Source organism: Saccopteryx leptura, chromosome 10, assembly GCF_036850995.1.
Source record: "Saccopteryx leptura isolate mSacLep1 chromosome 10, mSacLep1_pri_phased_curated, whole genome shotgun sequence".
In the NCBI taxonomy this organism is placed as follows: domain Eukaryota; kingdom Metazoa; phylum Chordata; class Mammalia; order Chiroptera; family Emballonuridae; genus Saccopteryx; species Saccopteryx leptura.
This window is the reverse complement of record NC_089512.1, coordinates 7698696-7722375: the sequence shown is the minus strand read 5'-3', so window position 1 is coordinate 7722375 and position 23680 is coordinate 7698696. Positions and strand designations below refer to the sequence as shown.

At 42.4% G+C, this 23680-nt stretch overlaps 1 protein-coding gene across 23 annotated transcripts in view; it reads right to left on the bottom strand.

The window, feature by feature from the left end:
* Positions 1-23680, bottom strand: part of MAP4 (microtubule associated protein 4) — a 173905-nt gene that overhangs the window by 45241 nt on the left and 104984 nt on the right. For 11 of the 23 annotated variants that reach the window (XM_066351620.1, XM_066351624.1, XM_066351626.1 and 8 more), the window contains 6 exons: positions 17702-17824; positions 16530-16643; positions 12448-12579; positions 10367-11242; positions 9583-9705; positions 4039-7371 (listed from right to left, as the gene is read on the bottom strand). In XM_066351620.1, coding sequence (XP_066207717.1) covers positions 4039-7371; positions 9583-9705; positions 10367-11242; positions 12448-12579; positions 16530-16643; positions 17702-17824 — 4701 coding nt within the window. The remainder of the gene's footprint in view (positions 1-4038; positions 7372-9582; positions 9706-10366; positions 11243-12447; positions 12580-16529; positions 16644-17701; positions 17825-23680) is intronic. The other 12 variants (XM_066351634.1, XM_066351635.1, XM_066351637.1 and 9 more) reach the window with 3 other exon arrangements.

The window sequence follows — 23680 nt, the reverse complement described above, 5'->3', positions numbered from 1 at the left end:
ATTAAGCCATGTTGTATTATTGAAGCTTCAATAAAAAGACAAATGAATCAGACAAGAAAGTTCAAAAACAGGAATTTAGGGCACAGCAAAGACGGGAGATTATACAAAGGGAGACAGATTATTCAAATGATAGTGGACGACCAAATAACTCTACCTCCCATCTAATAAACAAAACACACATGCACAAACACACAGATTCTAGATTTGAACAAAGATTCAAAATGTGAAAATTTAAAAATAAAATATTTTTATAAATAGTTATGATGGCTTTTATAAACTTGCTAATAAACAAGGAATTAATAAGTAAGTAAAACACAAAGTCTATGCCAAGAAATAATTTTTTTTTTTTTTTACAGAGACAGAGAGTCAGAGAGAGGGATAGATAGGGACAGACAGACAGGAACAGAGAGAGATGAGAAGCATCAATCATCAGTTTTTCGCTGTGACACCTTAGTTATTCATTCATTGCTTTCTCATATGTGCCTTGACTGTGGGCCTACAGCAGACTGAGTAACCCCTTGCTCAAGCCACCGACCTTGGGTCCAAGCTGGTGAGCTTTGCTCAAACCAGATGAGCCCGTGCTCAAGCTGGCGACCTCAGGGTCTTGAACCCGAGTCCTCTGCATCTCAGTCCCACGCTCTATCCACTGCGCCACAGCCTGGTCAGGCTATACCAAGAAATAATTTTTCACCTATTTAGATCAGCACATAAAACAAACAAAAAAGTCACCCTAGTGGAGAAAGAGCAGGGGAACAGGTGCTGGTGGTCTATGTTGAGGTGAGGAATAGCTCTGGTACATCTTTGTGGCCCTATGGGAAACAATTTGCCAATACCTATCAAAATTATGAATATATATTCCTCAAACTTGAGAGCCTACTTCAGAGTCCTTTTTTATTATCCTTGTACACGTATGGCATTCTGTATACACAAATATATTTTATGTACCTTGTTTCTGAGAAAAATAGGAAAATACCTATATGTCCATCAATAAAGAAGAGGTAAAAGACATTAGAATATATCTTTACAATAAAATACTACACAGCTATTAAAAATATTGAGGCTCCTTTCCTTGTACCGATTTGAAAAGCTCTATCTAAAATAATTAAGTTGGCAAAGCAAAGCACACAGCCTCGGCCAGATAGTTCAGTTAGTTAGAACCTTGTTCCAATACGCCAAGGTTGATGGTTTGATCTCAGGTCAGGGCACATAAAGAAATCAACCAAAAAATGCATTGGTGGGTGGGACAACAAATCAATGTTTCTCTCTCACTGCCTTCCTGTCTTTCTAAAATCAGTTAGTAAATAAAATTAAAAAAGAAAAAGCAAGTCATATAGTAGTATTTACTGTGTGATACCTCATTTATATAAAACCAGAAAAAATATATGTCATTGCTTCTTTTTATTTTTGAGTGAGAGAGAATGAGACAGAGAGAGAGGGGGGGGTACAGATAGGGACAGACAGGCAGGAAGGGAGAGAGATGAGAAGAATCATTCTTCATTGCAGCACTTTAGTTGTTCATTGATTGCTTTCTCATATGTGCCTTGATCGGGGGGCTCCAGCAGAGTGAGTGACCCCTTGCTCAAGCCAGCGACCTTGGGCTTCAAACCAGCAACCTTTGGTCCCAAGACAATGACCATAGGGTCATGTCTATGATCCCACACTCAAGCCAGCGACCCCGTGCTCAAGCTGGTGAGTCCACACTCAAGCCGGCGACCTTGGAGTTTTGAACCTGGGTCCTCTGCATCCCAGTCTAATGCCCTATCCACCACCTAGTCAGGCTGTGCAGGAAGGACAATGTTAACACCAGCTTCCATAGGAGAGAAAAATTTGGGTGGGGGTAAATGGAAAAAAGCACATTTACATTTCACTCTGTATCCCTTTGTATCATGTGTCTGCACTACCTATTCAAAAATGAGTAATAAAACCCTTTTTAAATATTAAAAAAAGTATAGATTACCTGTAGGAAGAAGGTATGAGAGAATTCAGAAAAGAAACAATAAATGTTGTCCAAATCCATAACCCTCTCCACAGCCACTCTGAAAGGCCACTCCTATCGTACTCTCTGAGCCTGGCCTTGTCAAAGCAGAGCCCCTATGTTCTACAGCATCTACCTTGCTTCCTGAATAATCAGAACAAATCCTTTTTCTATATTTCTTGGAAGATAGTTAGCAAAAAGAGATGGTTAGGTTTCAGAAAATGTACATGTTACCCTCTGTATCACTGCTCAAATGAAAGCACTAATCCATATATTAAAATTAAAGAACGAGATGGAACACTGGAAATCTTAACAAATGCTGAAAAGCTCCCATTTTCTGCCTTGGCATCAAAGTAGCTAATGGAAGATAAAAACAGAAAAGATGAGAAAATCTTATGCGAATAACAATCTTCAGCATTCTCTATTCACACAGCATGTGTTCCTTACTAAGTACAAATTCATGCATAGCACAAGCTTTACCCAAACAACTCGTCCCTATCATGCAGAATTCCATCCCATAACAAAGCCTCTCAAAAACCCTAACTGGCTACTAAGGCCAACTGGTGTTTTTTTAATTTCTGGAGTTAGTAACTGCATCATGCAAGCTGGGAAACAGTGATTAAGAAATAGTATTATTTGGCCCTGGCTGGTTGGCTCAGTGGTAGAGCGCTGGTTGACCCAGTGTGTGGATGTTCCGGGTTCGATTTCCGGTCAGGGCACACAGGAGAAGCGACCATTTGCTTCTCCACCCCTCCCTTTCCCCCTTCTCTCTCTCTCTCTCTCTCTCTCTCCCCCGCCCCCTCTACAGACATGGCTCAATTGGTTTGAGCGCATCAGTCCCAGACTCAGGATGGCTCCATGGAGCCTCTGCCTCAGGCGCTAAAAATAACTCAGTTGCCAGCATGGACCCAGATGGGCAGAGCATCGGCCTCAGACAGGGCTTGCCGGGTGGCTCCTGGTTGGGGCGCACTAGGAAGTCTGTCTCTCTATCTCCCCTCCCCTCACTTGGAAAAAGAAGGAAAAAAAATACATAGTATTATTTGTGGGCTGTGAAAAGCCTCAAGTCCAGAAACCATTTTTTTGAAGGTTAGGCTCAGAAAAGTCATGATTAGATATACTATTGGGGGGGGGGGGGGAGACTAAGATTTCTAAATCTTTAAGGAATCATCTTTCTTAACCTCATTTGACTAAATGGAGCCAAAAATGGCAAAATTATGAGGAATCCCACATGGGCAAGTTTCACAGACTTGCCTGTGGATGTAGACTGTTTCATGGACACAGACCAGGTCCAAAGCTCTACCCCACAGGAAACTATGGATGAATAGCTGTAAGCAGCAAACTGCTGAATGATGTGGCTATGTCACTGAGAGATCACCTCCCACTACTAGAAACACAAAGGCAGCCTGTGCCTACAGATACTGGCCGGAGGCTACCATTTCCTAGTCAAAGGCAGACCCTTTTCATTTAATCTGAAAACAACTTGGATATTTAGTTCTATCTATACAAGCTATACATACAGGGGTGGGCAAAAATAGGTTTACGGTTAATACAATACAATAATTATACAATAACACAATAATAAATAATAATACAAGAATAAATTCTGTTTCACACACAACCATAACCTACTTTTGTCCACCTTGCAGATACTAACAAATAAAATCCTCCACACACGGCTGGATGTGAAATGCTTTCTCCTTATACAAAATAATAATTAAAATGTGGCTGTAAACTTGTCATGTACAAAGCACACTTTAAAAAAAATTAAGGATAGTAGATGGTGATAGGCCTTCACATTGTTTGAAATTCAACTTCCCCTAAAATTCAAAGTTCCTTGCTGAGCAAAAAGGCATACAACCAAGTCACCAGCCTCCTCAAGCGGGACACGAGACATGCCTTGGCTGCAGAAAACACATAATTAGCAGTTACACATTTTTCATGCCAACAAATCAATGATTAACAAGGATGATTAGAGTTTGGACGGAACCAAAGCGCAAACTTTGCCCCTCTGACGCGGTCTCAAACGCCACAAGCACACACATTGCCCCATGGCAGGTTCCTACCGCTGGACTTCGCTTGCTTGGATCTCTCTCGTTCCTGGACTGTAGACTTTGGCAAAGGTGGAGGAAGTCCTCGGGACTTGGTGGGTCTCATGTAGCCTTTCATCGGTTCTACCATTCTTTTTTCTTCCTTCTTTCCTTCTCCTGCATCCTTTGATTCAGGTTTTCCTGTCATTTCCTCAGGTGCCTCCAAAAGCTTATCTTTGGGTTCTGGGAGTGGAAGGCCCCTGGCAGCAGCCACTACTGACTTATCTACCACCCCTGAAGTAGTAGCTCCAACCCGGCCATCTAAGAAATCTGACTGAAGTTCTGCTGTTGGCAAGGAAACATCTAATTCTGAGATTTTAGAGGCCAGGCTAATTCCTTGCAACTTATCCTTCTCACTTTTTAGAGGCAAAAGAGTCCTATCCATCTCCTTATTCAAATTAGCTGGGCCCTTGGACACTCTAGCTTCAGTATTCTGGTCCTCACAGAAATGGGGCTTTTGTGCTTTGTCTCCCGGTAAGTCACAAATATGAACTGGAGCAGAACCTTGCTCAGACTCTTTCTTTTTGTTTCCTGAACATGTTGGAAGATCACTCCCATCTGCACATACTTCCAGGCCTCTGAGCTCGCCTGGTAGGCTCCGGTTTTCCACTGGCACTCCAGAAAGGTGCCCCTTTGCTAGTTCTGAGATTTTCTCTACTGAATGCTGAGATGCACCACTGGGCAATGACTCCGATTCTCCTACCACATGCCCTCTGTCTCTCTCTGCTTTATTACTTATGGGATCAGCAAATTCACCTTTATTCTTAAGACAGCTATCTCCAGGACTCGCCACTGATTCTACGGCTGCTGTAAGAGACAGGGTGCCTCCACCAGTGCTTGTACAGGGCATAACAACAGAGGGAGCCTTGGGTCTTTCTTGATCCTGGACTCCATCTTTGCTGCAATTATCTACCACCAATAATTTGGAAGTCTGAGCCAGAGCTGTCTCTTGCCTACTTTTTGCCAAGGTGTCTGGAAAGTAATTATCTTCCTTTACTAATTGGGGAGTAGGAGTAGGCAGTTTTTCACATGCTGCTGAATCCAGAGCCTTTAGAGGGGATGGCTTATTCATCACCTCTGGTAATGTTCTAGGGCAGGTGAATGTAATGTTTCTATTTTCATCCACATAGCCCATTCCTTCAATTCTGTGGTCAGGAACATGTCTTTTTGTTGCACCTGTCTTATTCTCCAAACTGTGCTTCTCAGGAAAACTATTTTTAGCCTTTTTACTTTTTCCCTCATTACTCCTTTTATTTGGTTTGTCAGCCACGGCAGTGTGCCCCTTGGCTACATCTGTCTTATGCTCCTCAGGCAGTACTGAAGGAACAAATCCTGTCCCCTGGATTTGGTCTTGGCAGCTCGTATCTGTCACCTTGGTAGCTGCTTCAGTAACAGCAGAATGCTTGACTGTGTTTGTTTTGTTTTCACCAAGAGCCCCAAGCTCAAAAGAATTAACCTCAACATTTCTACCTTTTAGGTCAACTACCTCCACCATGGGTATATTTGGTGTCTGTGAGAACAAAGGCTCGTCATTTCTGGGGAAAGGGAGTGCTAACTCCTTGTTTTGATGGGGAAGGCCACCAGCACCTCCATCCTTTCCTACAAACGGTGGGCTGAGGATTTCTTCCTTGCTCTCCACCCTAGCAGGCTGTAGGGAATTATTATTTTTAAACTTTTTGTTTTTGCCTTCACTGCTTCTTTTTTTAGGCTTTTCAGAAATCCAGGGAGCTGCCTCAGAATCCATCCAAGGACACTTTCCTTCTTTGCTCTGTTTAATGACACCCAGATCTAGCGCCATGGCTCCTCTTTCTGTGGTAGCAGCAGAAGTCTGAGTCATGCCTGACCCCGTTCCCGAAGGCATCAATGTCTGTGAGGTACTTGCCACAGCAGGGCCAGTGGTCTCCTTAGGCTCCGCCATGACCACTGTCTCAGGGAGAGCAGCCGTGATCCCTGGCTGCTGGGGAAAACCCAGCCCTAGCTCCTCACTCTTATCCCTACCAGTCATTACTGCGGTCTTAGGGGCTGGGTCACTTGGCACAGGGTCAGCTCTACTGTCCTCCTGGCTGTCTGGAAGGACCAGCAGCTCAGCCTTTTCTCTCACCTTCCCAGAACTCGCTCTCACTTTCCCAAAACTTCCCCTTGCCTTCCTGCTTTTGCCATCACCTGCCATTCTCTTAAATGGTTCATTACCTGGCCCAAGAACCCGAACCTTGTCCTGCGGTGGCTGCTCAGAAGCTAAGATGCTCATCTCTTGTCTTTGTTTGGAAAAGGCTTCCTTGTTAAGTTCTTTAACCTCTTCAGCTCCTTCAGAGAACTCTTTCTGTTTGTCAGCCTGGAGCTTAGTCATATTCCTTTCATCACTTCCTTCTTTCAGACTACTTCCTAATGGATTACTGGCTGTCAAAGTGGGTATCAAATTAGGCAGTTCTTCTGCTGCTGTGGGTTTTAAAACTTTCCCCATAGCCTCTTGGTCCAAGACAGGAGAGCAACTTTCTTGGGGTTTGACCTCCAAGGCAATTTCTACTTTGTGTGCAGAAACTTCTGCCAGGGGCCCCTCCAGTTTCAGAGAGTCTACCATCTGGCCTGTATCCCTAGGAGTCTCTGTATGGGGAGCAGTCTGTGGTTTGCATTCACCTTGCTGCAGAGATTTCCTGTCTTGGCTCAGTGGTCCTGACTTGTTGTTACCTTTGACCTCTGCTTCTATGCTCAGCTTGGGCTGAGAATTTACTATGACTTTTGGGGGTTCTTCCAAAGGACACATAGGAACACTGAGGCTTTCTGAGACGAAGTTCTCAGCTGCCAGTTTGGCTGTTCTGGGGTCAATTTCACATTCCTTTTTCAGGTGTTCTCTGGATGCCAGTCCATATTCCATGCCCACAGTGGCTGACTGGCTGGAGAGAACACCCGATTTTTGTGGGTCAGCTACAAAGGGATTACTTTTACGCTCTTTTGCATTGTCATCATCCCAAAGTCCCCCAGCCCGGGGTTGAGAATATCTCTTTTGCTTTGGTTTCTTCTTTTTTTTCTTTGCCATCGCTGTGTTTTCTACATCCCAGGTTTCCCTGCTAAGATTCCTCTGGGGTTCAAAGAAGTCAACATGAACAGTTTTCCTTTGGTTCCTGGGCTCATCACGGGAAGATGAACCAGAGACCCAGCCTGACTCAGACAAAGAGCAGAGGCCCAGCCCAGGATCAAGAGTCTTCCGTGGAGAGCCTTCCAGCAGCTCAGAAGGGACCTTGGCAGGCCTGGGCCGGGCAGCCCTGCGGTCACCGGGTCTGCACGCTTGTTTGGCTTGTGTCGCAGGGGTACCTGCAATAGATGAAGGTGGCCAAGATTCCAAACAGAAAACTCCTTGTTATTGTTTCTTTAAAAAAATCCCATTTAGTGATTCACTTAAGTAGTCTATTTTCACCAACCCATACACTAATTCATTTAGGAAAAGGTTTTCTGAAACATCTCTCACCCTTATTTGGGATTAGCAATTACTTAACAAAGGTCATCATCTCAAATAAAAAATTTTTAAAAACATATTTACAAAATATTTAAAACTGAAAAAAAATTCAACCCTGGTCAGGTAGCATGGCTGGTTAAAGAGTCACCTAATATGCTAAGGTTCAGATTCAATCCCCAGTCAGGGCACATACAAGACTCAACAAATAAATGCATAAATAAGTAGAACAACAAATCAATGTTTCTCTCTCTCTAAATCAATAATTTAAAAAAAAAATTTTATTCTGAGATTTTGTAACCCCTATATAATAAGCACTTACTGCCTATAAGTCTGAGCTGATATATTTGTCATTATTTTTACTAGGTACATAATTCCAGTTCTGCAATAAAAGGATAAGTTCCTTTCTTTGGTGATATTTATTAATTGAATGAATTACATATGATCTTCGACAGAATTTAAAATTCTGAGTCTTTCACCAATATTATAGTAATTAGTTATCAAACTAACCAGATCAATTCTGAAACAGAACAGAAGGCCAGACTTATGCTACTTAAAAAAAAAAAAAGAAGAAGAAGAAGAAAGGAAGAGAAGAAGAAGAGGAGGAGGAGGAGAAAAAGAAATAAGACACTGTACTGGTATTTTGGCCATAGAAAAATTCTCATCATTCCAGAAGCAGAGCCTCCTACTTTAAAAGACAAATATGTTAGATTTCAATGTTCTTTCTGTTCCTAAATGTACTTCCTCAAAGACAGCAAAATATACATAATGCCAAATAGGATAATAAATTAAAACAATTGGGATGAACACCCTTGGAAAAGTTTCAAGAAGTCAAATAGTCCAACCTCCTGCCTCCAAGTCAATGCTGCATGGATCTGAGATCCTAGAAAGAGTCCATTAAGAACAGGTTTAGGATAGCTCTTGTCAAGTCTGACCCAATGCAATGACTTCAGAGAATAATAAAATACTTAAATAGTACCTTCTGTTTTAGTCTTTACTCCTCCAAAGTCCTCCAAATCCTACCCTTTACTTAATGCCTCAAGTCGATTATTGCTTCTTTCAAAAAAAAAACCTGCTAGGCTATCGCAACCCACAGCATTTATAACATTTATTTTATAAGCAATTAATCAGCAAGTATTTGGTGACATCTCTTATACTATTTGATTCAATCATATAAATCTTAGGTTTTAGAGTTCATGCCTGAGAACCACTCTTGCCATCCAGGCTATAACATAGTAACAAAAGGGCAAGACCCGGACTTAAATATCTATGTGCCTAAGCATGGTGTGTTTTTTATACAAAAAGAGCTTCATAAATCCTTATTGATATGCTGAGTCATTAAAACAACGTCTTAAAAAACCAAACATGTACCTCGCTCCTTCTTGGTACTAGACTCTGTACAAAGCATTAGAGACTGTAAGTGAAATAAGTCACCATCTCTGTCCTCAGTTCACAGTCTAACCAGTCATGAAAAAGTAAGCAGAGAATCAAGTTGATAATCACGTACATGTTCCTGGCTTACAGTGAAAAACATATAATCTTCAAGTGAACTTTAAATCAGAAAGCATCTGAGAGCAGTGGCTCTCAAAATTTAATGTATATAAGAATTATCTGGAAAACTTGTGAAAATGTACATTATGATTCCAAAGGTCTAAGGTGGAGTCCAAGACTGTTATTTCTGACAAGCTTCCAAGCAATGTGGATGCTGCTGGGCTGTGACACACACTTTAACTATATAGCAAGGGTTTACAGAACAGTGGACCAATATATTTCTCTTACAGTTGAGTAAATAAAGTTAAATATCCTGCCTAAGACCACACTGAACAAAATAGTGAACAGCTGACCTGGATCAATACTTAGTTGTCCTGAGTTAATGTAATGACCACTTAAAGTATGTAACAAGCTGACTTTCTGCCTAAACAAGACAAAATCTGTCCAAGAAAGAGAGGTCACCTCATAAACAGTACTGCTGATTACCACCCTACGGCCAGAAACAATGGCTACCACCCCCTCCGCCCCATCACTCCCAGTTTCAGTGGTTCTAAAGAGTCCACTTCATTCTTCCAACTTACCTGAGGTCTCTGAAGAAAGCTCAGAAAGTTGACTACTAAGTGGTTTCTTTTGCTCTATTTTTTCTAACACAGATGCTTCATCTGTTGGCAAGATGAACTTTTGGCCCATGGCTGTGACTGGTTCTAAAGGTAACAGTAAAAACCATACAGGTTTCAGAGAAGAACGATTTCAGCTATTTCTCCACCTTCCCTAAACTGAAAATGGGAATAGTGTTTGAGGAGTGAGGGGTGATCCTGTCAGGGCAGCCGAGAAGTGGAGTGGTAGTGGGAACATGAAGTTGGAAGGGCTTTTGTTTGTTTTTACGATGGGAAAAATAACAAATGTTTCTACATTGGTGGGAATGATCCAATAGAACAGGGGAAAAAACTGGTGAGAGGCAAAAAAAGGAGCAAACAACCAGGGCAATATATGCTTATATAGGCAAGAGAGATGGGATCTAGTACAAAACAGACAGGTGGCCTTAATCAGAAGCTGGGATGTTTCCTTCCAGTAACAGGAGGGGCAGAGTCTCTGGACAGAGACACAAGTAGTTAGTTAGATGAGGTAGTAGAGGCTGGGAGTGTCTTCTCTTACTGTTTACTGAACTATAAGAAAAACAAGATGAGCAGAGTTAGGATGAAGAAGTCGCTGATGTCAGAGGAGTATGAAGGTGAGAAGTAATTGTCTGGGAGAGTGGTAATGTGCAAAGTATTGTCTTTATCTCACCTGGCTAGATGATTGTCTTTTGCCCTTCTGGAAACTACACCCTGGCAGACAGAATACTGAGTAAATGTAAGTCCATACCTGGTGAAATCATAGAAGTAGGTACAGCTGAATGCCCCTCATTCTGGGGAGATTCTAATTGGGGATCCTCACTTATTTCTCTCTGAGTCTGTACAACTTCCATGTCCTTAACTGGAACTGGTGCCACCTCTGTTTCTGGAGGCAGAGGCACATCCTTGTCCAGAGTCATCTCTGTTTTGGGAGGTAAAGCCATGTCCTTGCCCAGGGCCACCTCTGTTTCTGAGGGCGGAGCCATCTGCTTGCCCAGGGCCACCTCTGTTTCTGAGGGCGGAGCCATCTGCTTGCCCAGGGCCACCTCTGTTTCTGAGGGTGGAGCCATCTGCTTGCCCAGGGCCACCTCTGTTTCTGAGGGTGGAGCCACATCCTTGTCCAGGGCCACCTCTATTTTTGGATATGGAGCCATGTCCTTGACGGGGGTCACCTCTGTTTCCGAGGACAAGGCCAACTCCTTGGCTGAGGATATTTCTGTAGATGATACTACATCCTCAGCAATCCTCATTTCTGATACCATGCCCTCAGCTCGGGCCAAATTCATTATTATAATTGGTGCCATCATCTCTGTTTCTTCGAACAGTATTCCGTCAGCCACTGGGGTTTCCTCTGTTTCTACAGGTAGTACCACGTCCTTGACTATAGCCATATCGGATTTGATGGATGATTCCATGTCCTTGGCAAATGCCATGTCTACTTTGGTAGGTGGTTCCACATTTTTGGCCAGTACCACATCTGTTTCTGTGATTAGTGCCATGTCCTTAGCTAAGACCATCTCTGTTTCTCTAGATGGTGCCGTGTCAGCAGCCTTCGGTCCCATCATTTCCAGTGCTTTTCTTGGTGCCTGCTCTTCTGCTGATGCCATTTCTAGCTCCTCAGCTGGCTCTAAGGGAAACACATTGAACATTTAGGACTCATCATTGTCTGGTCATAGCTCTGCATTCTAAACTTACTTTCTTAGAGCACAGGAACATCTGGTTTTTGTGACCCTCACATCCTCAATGTAACTAAGAAGCTGTCTAGTTAATGCACTTGTGTCTACTCTGACAGTGCCGATACTTATAAGAACAGGATATTGGGAAAACAAATAGTAAAAGAGAATAAACAAAGAGAAAAATAACCAAGCTTTTTTTTGTTTTGTTTGTTTTTGTATTTTTCTGAAGTGAGAAGCAGGGAGGCAGAGATAGACTACCGCATGTGCTGGACCAGGATCTACCCGGCATGCCCACGGGGAGGGGAGGATGCTTTGCCCATCTGGGGCATTGCTCCACTGCAACCAGAGCCATTCTAGCACCTAAGGAGGAGGCCATGGAGCCATCCTCAGCGCCTGGGCCAACTTTGCTCCAATGGAGCCTTGGCTGCAGAAGGGGAAGAGAGAGACAGAGAGGAAGGAGAGGGGGAAGGGTGGAAAAACAGATGGGTGCTTCTCCTATGAGCCCTGGCTGGGAATTGAACCCGGGACCTCCACACACCAGGCCGATGCTCTACCACTGAGCCAACTGGCCAGGGCTGAAAAATAACCAAGTTTAAAAAAAACAACATAGGTACACAATAAGTGTCAGTAAGGTATTTGTGGAACCCTAGAATTTTAAACCTACATAAAATTAAAAAGGGATTTTCTCTGCTCATTAACCTCAAGTCTTTTTTTTTTTAAATGTTTTATTTTTTTAATATTTTATTTGTTCATTATAGAGGGGGGAGAGAGAGAGAGAGAGAGAGAGAGAGAGAGAGACAGAGAGAGAGGGTGGAGGAGAAGAAAGCATCAACCCCCCATATGTGCCTTGACCAGGCAAGCCCAGGGTTTTGAACCGGCAACCTCAGTGTTTCCAGGTTGACACTTTATCCACTGTGCCACCACAGGTCAGGCAACCTCAAGTCTTATATCTCAACTCTAACTTCATTCCTTTAGTTGTGAAACAGTAATATAAGTTTAAAAATATCTGTGATCATTCTAACATTTTTCTCTATATTGCTGTACACTACTAAAAATGTCTTGTGTCTTATATACCTGTATATGGTTTTTTTGATGACTTATACTGATTATTGATACTGTAACCACAAACTGATTGAAAGGTATTCTACTACCTTACCGGCTGTGGGCTGCAGAAGTGGTGTGGCCACTGGAGATATGAAGACCCCCTCGTGGGTAGAGTTTGGGGCTTTCACAGGCCACTCCTGAGGTACAACCGCTGCAGGAGCAAATGCATCGCAGGGAAACAGACCTAATATTGAAACACAAACACACGTGTTTGAAATTATGTCAACGTTGGAGGAAAAAAGCATCTGATATTTAAAACTAACATTTTTATGTATTGCTATAAAGATACAGACACAAGGAACAATGAAAAACAAAGCAAGAAAGTTTTAAATTAAAACACTGTTGACACTCTAGTTTTTGGCTAATTAACAGGCTGCGTAGTATCACCATCCCTATAGCATCACGATTCAACCTTCAATCTAGAGCGTATTACAGATTTAAAAAACCCAAGATTGAGTCTGACCCTTGGTGGTACAGTGGGTAAAATGTTGACCTAGAATGCTGAAGTCGCCAGTTCAAAATCCTAGAATTGCCTGGTCAAGGCACATACAGGAGTTGATGCTTCCTGCTCTTTCCCCCTTCTCTCTCTCTCTCTACTCTTTCTCTAAAAATGAAAAACAAAAACAAAAACAAAAACAAAAAAAACACCAAAAAACCCAAGACTGAACTCTAGCTCCAACATCACAACTGATAAAACATAATGTATAGTAAGAAATTGTGGGTCTGTTTTCTTACTCATAAAAAGAGATTAACACCTCCCTTCCCAAATTAAAAAACAATTTTGTAAAAATGCTTTGTAAATTATTAAGGACAAAATAACGTCACCCTGGGCCAGAAAGCTCAGTGAGTTAGAACATCATCCTGAAGCACAAAAGTTGCTGGTTCGATCCCTGGTCAGGGCACATACAGGAACAGATTAATGTGCCTGTCTCTCTTTCTCTTTCTTTCTTTCTCTCTCTCTCTCTCTCCTCCCCCTCCTTCCTCTCTCACTGAAATCAATAAAAAAAAATTTTTAATTAAAAAAAAAGAACTAGATCATATCAAAAAAATTATTATGTTGTCCACTGCTGGACTTAATAGGGGATTTAATAACAACTCCTTGTCCTTCAAGATTATTACAATTTAGCCAGAAAAGCAAGATCTTTGACATAGATCAAATAATACAAAATATACAGTATTAACTAGGTGCTATAAGAGTTTAAAAACAACTACAAGGACCAGAATAGTCACAGAAGGTTTCTGAGAAGAAGAGCGAGAAGAGTAGTCAATTTCAAGGATGGAGAATACTGAGCAAAAAAAAAAAAAAAAAGTATGAAGATGCCAACAGGACAAGAATGTTTCTGGACTATGAAATCGGTCTCATTCAAATAGTTCTTCCATACCACCATGGGAAAAGAAGATTAAAATAAACAAGGGGGGAAAATCTGGAAAGCCAGAGAAATTTAGACTTGAACAGAAAAAAAAATAGGGTGCCTTAAGTCTTAATCATGAAAATGAGATGGCAAATACAGAACAGGGACTAGGGGTAATCAATACAGCAGGTCTATTAAGAAAGAATTTTAAAAGGGAGCAAGATGTTTGTTAGAAGATTAGTGAGGTGATCTAGGTGTGAAGTGACAGGGATTTACACCAGGAAAAGCAGAGGGAACAAAAAGAGAGAAAAAAGATGCTGTAGCCTGACTAGGCAGTGGCACAGTGGACAGAGCATCAGACTGGGACACAGAGGACCCAAGTTCGAAACCCTAAGGTTGTCGGTTTGAGCACGGGCTCATCCAGCTTGAGCTTGAGATCGCTGGTTTGAGCATGGGACCACAGGCATGACCCCATGGTCGCTGGCTTGTAGCCCAAGGTTGCTGGACTGAGCAAAGGGTCACTCACTCTGCTGTAGCCCCCTCGGTCAAGGCACACATGAGAAAGCAATCAATGAACAATTAAAGTGCCGCAACAAAGAATTGATGATTCTGGATCTCCCTTCCTTCCTGTCTGTCTATCCCTATCTATCCCTCTCACTGTCTCTCTGTCTCTGTCAAAAAAGAATAAAAAAAGAGGCCCTGGCCAGTTGGCTCAGTGGTAGAGCATCGGCCTGGCGTGCAGAAGTCCCGGGTTCAATTCCCTGCCAGGGCACACAAGAGAGGCGCCCATCTACTTCTCCATCCCTCCCCCCTCCTTCCTCTCTGTCTCTCTCTTCCCCTCCCGCAGCCAAGGCTTCATTGGAGCAAAGATGGCCCGGGCGCTGGGGATGGCTCTGTGGCCTCTGCCTCAGGCGCTAGAATGGCTCTGGTCGTGACAGAGCGACGCCCCGGATGGGCAGAGCATCGCCCCCTGGTGGGCATGCCGGGTGGATCCGGTCGGGCGCATGTGGGAGTCTGTCTGACTGCCTCCCCGTTTCCAGCTTCAGAAAACAAAAAAAACAACAAAAAAAAAGAATAAAAAAAGAGATGCTGTAAAGAAAGAAGTCAATACAACTAAATGACTCACTAGCTAGTGAGGTAAAAAAAAACAGGAGTCAAAGCCAAAATCAAATGATCAGAAAAGTAGATAGATAGCATCAAAATAACTCATCTAACGTCCTTCTCCCAGGAGTCCAAAGAAAAGCCTACCTGAAACATACTATTACATATTATTCACCAGGGTCTATTTTTTTTTACAGAGACAAAGAGAAAGTCAGAGAGAGGGATAGATAGGGACAGACAGGAATGGAGAGAGATGAGAAGCATCAATCATCAGTTTTTCGTTGCGACACCTTAGTTGTTCATTCATTGCTTTCTCATATGTGCTTTGACCGTGGGCCTTCAGCAGACAGACTAACCCCTTGCTCAAGCCAGCGACCTTGGGTCCAAGCTGGTGAGCTTTGCTCAAACCAGATGAGCCCGTGCTCAAGCTGGCGACCTTGGGGTCTCAAACCTGGGTCCTCGGCAACCCAGTTCGACACTCTATCCACTGCGCCACTGCCTGGTCAGGCTTATTCACCAGGGTCTTTACAAATACAGAATTATAAGCATTGTTTGAAGTGGGGCTTACTGGCTCTGAGTACTGAAAGGAACCAGAATGTCACCCCGAAATATGCCTCTCTGACTGAAATTTTATTTCCTTCCCAGATTGTCACCTTAAAAACAAAAGATTGCTTTCCTTTGTCCTATCATTTCTCTATAAATTTACTATTTTTTGTTGAAGATGCTACAGAAACAAATTCTAAGCAACCACCTTGAGTAACTTTTCTCCTGAGTGATGCAAGATACATGCATTAATAAACTATTCTTCTCTTGTTAATCTCTCTTTTTGTTAAAGAGTCTAGATGAAAACCTAAGATGAGAAGAGGTAAAGTTTTGCTCCCCCTGAAGTACCCTGACCACATTCATGTTAAGTTTCACAAAACCAGAAATGCGACACTACTAATTGATAATTAAGATCTAGTTAGCCTGACCAAGCGGTGGCACAGTGGATAGAGCGTTGGACTGGGATGCGGAGGACCCAGGTTCGAAACCCCGAGGTTGCCAGCTTGAGCACGGGCTCATCTGGTTTGAGCAAAGCTCACCACTTGGACTCAAGGTCGCTGGTTTGAGTAAGGAGTCACTTGGTCTGCTGAAGGCCCGCGGTCAAGGCACATATGAGAAAGCAATCAATGAACAACTAAGGTGTCGCAACGAAAAACTGATGATTGATGCTTCTCATCTCTCTCCGTTCCTGTCTGTCTGTCCCTATCTATCCCTCTCTCTCTCTGTCCCTGTAAAAAAAAAAGGCGGGGAATCTAGTTAATGTTTACTATATAATTTACACTACATGAAGTGCTTTTACATAATTTTATTTAATTATCACCACATGTTTAAGGTAGGAACTACTGTTGGTCCTATTTTTATAAATAAAGAAACCAAAGTTTAGGGAGAACACAATTTGCCAAAGGCCACAGGCTGTAAAATGTGGAGATGAGGCTACAAGATTCAAGATCCCATGAGAGGATGGGAGAAGCCCAGATAGCCCAACTGATTTCTCTCCTGTGACTCATCTAGAAAGCGTCCTGTCCCAGCCACTGCCCCTAAACCTAACTTTGCCTAGTGGTTATCTTCAAAGGTGATGGTGTAAAGGCCACATTAATGGTCTGAAGTTAAGGAATAAATTCAGTTGGAGAAGTATTACCAAAACTGTCTTTCAAGGGATCATTCTGTTGTGTAAACACTGAAGCACCAGCTGTTCCACTGGGGAAAAAGAGCAAATCCTCTAGGCCATCATCATGGTGCATCTTAAAGGGATCTGGAATAAAAAGGGATTTAAAACTCAATCATAGTGAATATAACTACAAAGATAGCATTCCTTATTACCTTATGATGAAGTTTGATTAGTTACACAGGTGTTGTCAATAGTTAAATAAACAGAGATAATGTCAGTGTACATGGTAAGAAATCAATAAATATTCACTATTTTGAAGCCAGCTATGTGTACCTTTTAAGTTCAATGGGATTGAAAGCTATATAAGTGGAAACAAATACCATGAGCTCTCAACCTTGTTAACTCTGACATAGAGGCACTGACGCTACTGCTTGGAGGCCCTTCTGCAACCCATTCCTCCTGCTTCCAGCTCTAGGCAACCACAGATGAGCCCTTCGTCTCCACAGGTCAGTTTGAATGATTCAGAACGTGGCTATGAATCTAAGAATCTTGGTTTTCTCTTCTATCAAATGAGAATATGTATCGGCAGAGTTAGGTAAGAAATATTTATACATATAATGTGTATATAAAGGCTGCAGCACTGAGTTTGGCACAAATGGTGCTATTATTTTAAAAAAAAATTTTATTTACTAATTTTTTGAGAGAGACAGAGAGAGAGAAAGAGAGAAAAACACTGATTCGCTGTTCCGCTCATCTATATACTCAGTATATAATGAGTGGTTAATTTTTGTATGTGCCCTGACTGGGGATTAAACCTGCAACCCTGATGCATTGGGATGACATTCCAATCTAATGAATTACATGGCCAGGTGGTGCTATTATTGTTGTAATAATTCCTTTTGGAAGAATTAAGGTTCTAAGGTACCAATGATCATTTAGTCTTCAATGAATATGAATTTCAGTTAATTTACTCAAAACAGGTTTTGAAAAGAAGAGAACCAGAGGGGCATGTGCCTAGGAAGAAGAGACAAACAGAGAGGAGTAAGGCTCACCTAGTTCAAAGGTTAATAATTACACCTTGATTGTGCTTTAGGAGCTATATGTGGGCTAAACTGTTTTATCTGAGTGGCGGTTGCGGCTTTTTCCTGTTCATTCATATAATAGTTCCCATTCAGCGGTCATAGGCAAACCTGTATACTTACCAGTCTGGACAGGATTCACCACTTGCTCGGGTTCAAAGCAAAAGTTTGTATTTTCTGGCCAGTTCTGGTTGTTCTGATATCCCTGGTAGGCCATTTGCTCTCCAAGGAATTCAGGCGGAGACCCTGCAAATAGAAACATGAAACAGGTTACAAAGTACCACTGTTTTCTCCTCTACTAGTGTTGAGTTTCTGTAAGTATTACAGCTAGTACAATATAACAACAATCCTATCTGCTAGTGCCTTTGACAAAGACTTAAAGTAATTTCCGATAGGAAGCAATCAAGTACTGGAGAGTGTAAGCAGAGGCAGATTTCACAGCAGTATGCACCCTGGGCCCAGGTTCTGAAAGGCCCCGCAAAACCCCAACTTTACACTTTTTGCAATGTAAGAAGCCCAATATTTTCTTCTGCATCCGGGGCCTTAACCACCCTTATTCCACTTCTGAGTGTAAGGCTATTTATTATAAGGTTAAAAATACTGCAGGAAGGCCCTGGCTGGAGTTAAGCTCAGTCTGTTAAGAGTCCCAAAACAATGAGGTTGCGGGTTTGATTCCCTCATCAGGGCACCCATGGGAAGCAAACAAAAAATGGAACAACAAATGCTTCCCTTCTCCTCCCCTCCCTCTCCCTTCCAGAATAAATAAATAAATAAATAAATAAATAAATAAATAAATAAATAAAAACTCTGCCTGGAGAGGTAGGTTGGTTGGTTGAAGTGTTGTCCTGGAGCTGGTTTGATTCCCCAGTCACGGCACATACAGAAACAGCTCAATAATCCCATCCCTCTCTCCCCACCTCACACAAACAAACAAACAAACAAACACAAAACAGCAAGAGACCTTCTGGTTTTGGATGCATGGAAAGGTTAATTAAAAAAAAAAAAAAATTTTTTTGGCCCTGGCCGGTTGGCTCAGCGGTAGAGCGTCGGCCTGGCGTGCAGGAGTCCCGGGTTCGATTCCCGGCCAGGGCACACAGGAGAAGTGCCCATCTGCTTCTCCACCCCTCCCCCTCTCCTTCCTCTCTGTCTCTCTCTTCACCTCCCACAGCTGAGGCTCCATTGGAGCAAAGATGGCCCGGGCACTGAGGATGGCTCTGTGGCCTCTGCCTCCGGCGCTAGAACAGCTCTGGATGCAACAGAGAGACGCCCCAGAGGGGCAGAACATCGCCCCCTGGTGGGCATGCCGGGTGGATCCCGGTTGGGTGCATGCGGGAGTCTGTCTGACTGCCTCCCCGTTTCCAGCTTTGGAAAAATGAAAATAAAATTTTTTTTTTTAATTTATTGACTGATTTTAGAGGGAGAGGAAGGAAGGGAGGAAAAAACATCCATTTTATTGTTCCATTATATTACTCACAAAAACTAGGGGATATTTTATCATTTCATATCCATTTTTAAATATCCTCTAATTTTTGTGAGCAGTATATTTATGCATTCATTACTTGACTTTTTTTTTTTAATTGACTTTAAGAGCATGAGAGAGAGATGAGGGAGAGGGAAAGGGAGGGAGAGACAGGAAAGGTGAGAGAGAGAGAGTTGCTTCACTTTAGTTGTTCACTATTTGTTGACTGATTTTCATCCATGCTTTGATTGGGGATAAATGGGGTGATGGGGTCAAGCCAAGCCAGTGACCCCTTGCTCAAGCCAGTAACTTTGGGCTTCAAGACAGTGACCCCATACTCAAGGTGGCAACCTCAGAGTTTCAAACCTGGAACCTCAGCATTCCAGGTCAACACTCTATCCACTGTGCCACCACCAGTTAGGCCACTGGTTGATTCATATATGTGCCCTGACCAGAGATTGAACTAGCAATCTTGACATATTGGGACAATGCTATAACCAACTGAGCAATCCGGCCAGGGCCAAAATATTAGTGATTGGTTTTTTTAGGTTTGATTTACTCATTTATAGAGAGAGAAGAGGGAGAGAGAGAGCAAGAGAGAAGGGGGGAAAAGCAAGAAGCATCAACTCCCATAGGTGCCTGGACCAGGCATGCCCAGGGCCCCAAACCAGCAAACTCAGCATTCCAGGTCGATGCTCTACCCACTGCACCACCACAGGTCAGGCTGATTAGTGATTTTTATACACAAAAGAACAAATATAAAAATTGGACAAAATTGTCAAAAGCATCAAGTCAAAGGAATAAAAAAAAAGAAAGCAGTATCTAAATAAATGGAGAGATATATCATGTTCGTGAATGGAAGACTCAGTAGTGTTAAGATGGTATTCTCAACTAATCAATAGAGTAAAAACAACTACAATTAAAAATCCCAGCAGAATTTTTTGTAGATACCAACATCATTACTCCATAATTTATATGGAAATACAAAAACCATAAAAAACACAAAACAAATTGGAAGAAAAGTTAGTTGCAGGACTTATACGACCTGATTTCAAAAGTTACTACAAATGTACAATAATGAAATCTGTGTGCTAGACCACACATTAGATAAAGAGAACAGAATAGAATTCAGAAAAACACCTACAGACCCTGGCCAGCTGGCTCAGTGGCAGACCATCAACCGGCATGTGGAATTCCTGGGTTCGATTACCGGCCAGGGCACACAGAAGTGCCCATCTGTTTCTCCACCCTTCCCCCTCTCCTTTCTCTCTCTCTCTCTCTCTCTCTCTCTCTCTCTCTCTCTCTCTCGCCCTCCTGCAGCCATGGCTCCATTGGAGCAAAGTTGGCCTGGGCACTGAGGATGGCTCCATGACCTCACCTCAGGTGCTAGAATGGCTCCGGTTGCAACGGAACAACGCCCCCTAGTGGGCTTTCCAGGTGAATCCTGGTTGGGCGCATGTAAGGAGTCTGTCTCTCTGTCTCCCCACTTCTCAGTTCAGAAAAAATACAAAAGAAAATATGATAAACTGTACAACATCAAAATTTAAAACTTTTTCTTTTCGCCTGACCAGGCAGTGGCACAGTGGATAGAGGTCCACATCATCCTGGGATGCTGAGGACCCAGGTTCGAAATCCTGAGGTCACTGGCTTGAGCAAAGGTTCATTCAGCGCAAGGTTGCCAGCTTGAGCACGGGATCATAGACATGACCCCACGGTCACTGGCTTGAGCCCAACATCCCTGGCCCGGCTGAAGCCCCCAGTCAAGGCAAATATGAACAACTAAATGCTCAATCAATCAGTGAACAACTAAAATGCTGCAACTACAAGTTGATGCTTCTTATCTCTCTCCATTCCTGTCTCTCTCCCTACCCTCGTTAAAAAAAAGAAAAAAAAGAAGAGCTAAAGACTGGGAGAAAATATTTCCAAATCATAAATCTAATAAAGGACCTGTATGCAGAAAAGATTAAAATCTCTCTTAACAAGGTCGCTTATCACTTTAAAAATATTTAGCCCCAGCCACATAGCTCAGTTGATAAGAGTGTCAATCTGAACATAAAAGTTGCCAGTTCAACCCCCAGTCGGTGCACAAATTAGAACAGATCATTGTTACATATAGCATTTTTTCATATAGTGTAGGCATTTTTTATTTTATTTTTTTTTAACAGAGACAGAGAGAGAGTCAGAGAGAGGGACAGATAGGGACAGACAGGCAGGAACAAAGAGAGATGAGAAGCATCAATCATTAGTTTTTCATTGCGACACCTTAGTTGTTCATTGATTGCTTTCTCATATGTGCCTTGACCGTGGGCCTTCAGCAGACCAAGTAACCTCTTGCTCAAGCCAGCGACCTTGGGTCCAAGCTGGTGAGCTTTGCTCAAACCAGATGAGCCCGCGCTCAAGCTGGCGACCTTGGGGTCTCGAACCTGGGTCCTTCCGCATCCCAGTCTGACACTCCATCCACTGTGCCACCGCCTGGTCAGGCTAGTGTAGGCATTTAATATGAGTGAAATAGCTATTTCAATCTGACTTTTTGTTTAGCTCCATTTATACTTGCAATGAAGTGTGTGTACAGTTTTTATTTCCTGTTTCCCTATATTTTTTGTTCTGATTATATTTGTTAAATTATTCATCTGTTTACTCTAATAAGAGAAAAGTGAGACTTGGCAAAAAGAAATCTTTTGCACTATTATAAGACAACTTTATTTTTTAAAAAGATTTTACTTATTGATTTTTACTTATTGATTTGAGAGAGAGGAGAGAGAGGAGGGGGAGGAGCAGAAAGTATCAGCTCAACAGTAGTTGCTTCTCATCTGTGCTTTGACTAGGCAAACCTGGGGTTTCGCATCTTTGACCTCAACACTCCAGGTTGACTCTTTATCCACTGCACCACCCCAGGTCAGGCTAAAACAACTTAATTTTAAAATGAGTAAAGGATTCCAACGAACAGTTTCACCAAAGAAACTATACAAATGGATAATAGGCACACGAAAAGACACTCCTTAGGGAAATGCAAATTAAAATCGCTATGAGATACCAACACCTCTAACCTCAAGGTCAGCTGGGAGAAGCGGCAGACTGACCCTCCTCTGTGACTGGGCAGCGCATCAGGCTGCCTTGAGGAGCAAGTTTTCCCCTTTAAGGATGCCCTTTACTTTCATGGGATCATTTAATTCTGATTTCACCAATATGAAGTGGTTTAGGGAAAGAGAAGAGAAGAAGAATGAAACCTAATAGTCTTAGATGTATACTCCTTCAGGTACAGTTCCTGAGAGGATCTTAGACATCTAAGGATTACCTTACTTTCAAAAATTTTATCAAAATTACCACAAAATCATTATTATGGACTGGATGATTTAAGTTAATAAATTCACCCTACATAACAAACTTCTGGCAAAGTGATGTATGTTTAGTATGAGAAACATGAGAAGCCCCAAGAGAATTCAAACAATAGCTTACCATTTCTAACCCTTTGGTAAAAACCCACAATTTTGAATCAGTGAAGTGGGTGCATTTTCTCTCACACTCTGGAGAAGAAATAGGCACTTCTTGTTTTAAAATGCGAATGTCACTCCCTCCACAGCAGTGCTGCAGCCCAGCCCAGCACAGCTCGGGAACAGCACTGAGAACAGCTGGCCTCCACCAACGCTATCCTTAATGAGCATGTCCAACAGGGGCTCGCCCTCATCTTCATTCACTGCTACTGACCTAGATTTCCTTCGCAAAACTCCAAGCAAAAGAAGGCAAGCTCCCTTGCAGGAGCAACAGGCTTCAGAATAAATGTGAGAGGTATCTTTAGCACAATTGTAGTCTACTCAGACAGCCTATTTCAGCAAAAGAATGAAAAATGAAATTCAAAACAAAAGCAATTAATATAATGCAATGGAAACGACTTTAGATACCTTGGTTCTCCTATAAAAGTAAAATAGGAATAAATAGGGGCCAGTTTCTATTTTTGAGAAATTGGGGCATTTAAAAGAAAAGGCAGGTGACTAAATATTAAAAGTACTAATTAATTAAGTAGTAATATCTATATATCAAAGCCAGAATAATTCTATCAGATAAGATCCATTCCCAGTATAAGTAAACCAATGGCTCATCTGGCTTAAACATAGGTTCATTGGCTTGAGCGTGGGATCACAGACATGCCCCCATGGTCACTGGCTTGAGCCCAAAGGTCACTGGCTTGGAGCCCAAAGTCGCTGGCTTGAGCAAGGGGTCACTTGCTCTGTTGTAACCCCCGATCAAGGCATATATGAGAAAGCAATCAATGAACTAAGGTGCCACAACGAAGAATTGATGCTTCTCATCTCTCCCTTCCTGTCTGTTGTGTCCCTATCTGTACCTCTCTCTGAATCTATGTCTGTCAAAAAAAAAAAAGTTCATGGTTCTAACAATATCTGAAAACACTGAAGCATTCGTGGAAGGTCTCAAGCAGGACATGGATGATGATGTTTGGGTTAACAGTTTCTTTTCAGTTCACTATAAAACAAACAAGCATGCTTGTCTTGGAAATGTCCTAACAGACTACACAGTATACTTGTTTTGCTTCAACCAGAAATCCTGCAGGTTGCTTCCCAGAGTAGGCACAGGTACAAGATGCCATTGTGAGGCCAGAATACAGCCTAAGCTGGCAGTAAGATAGC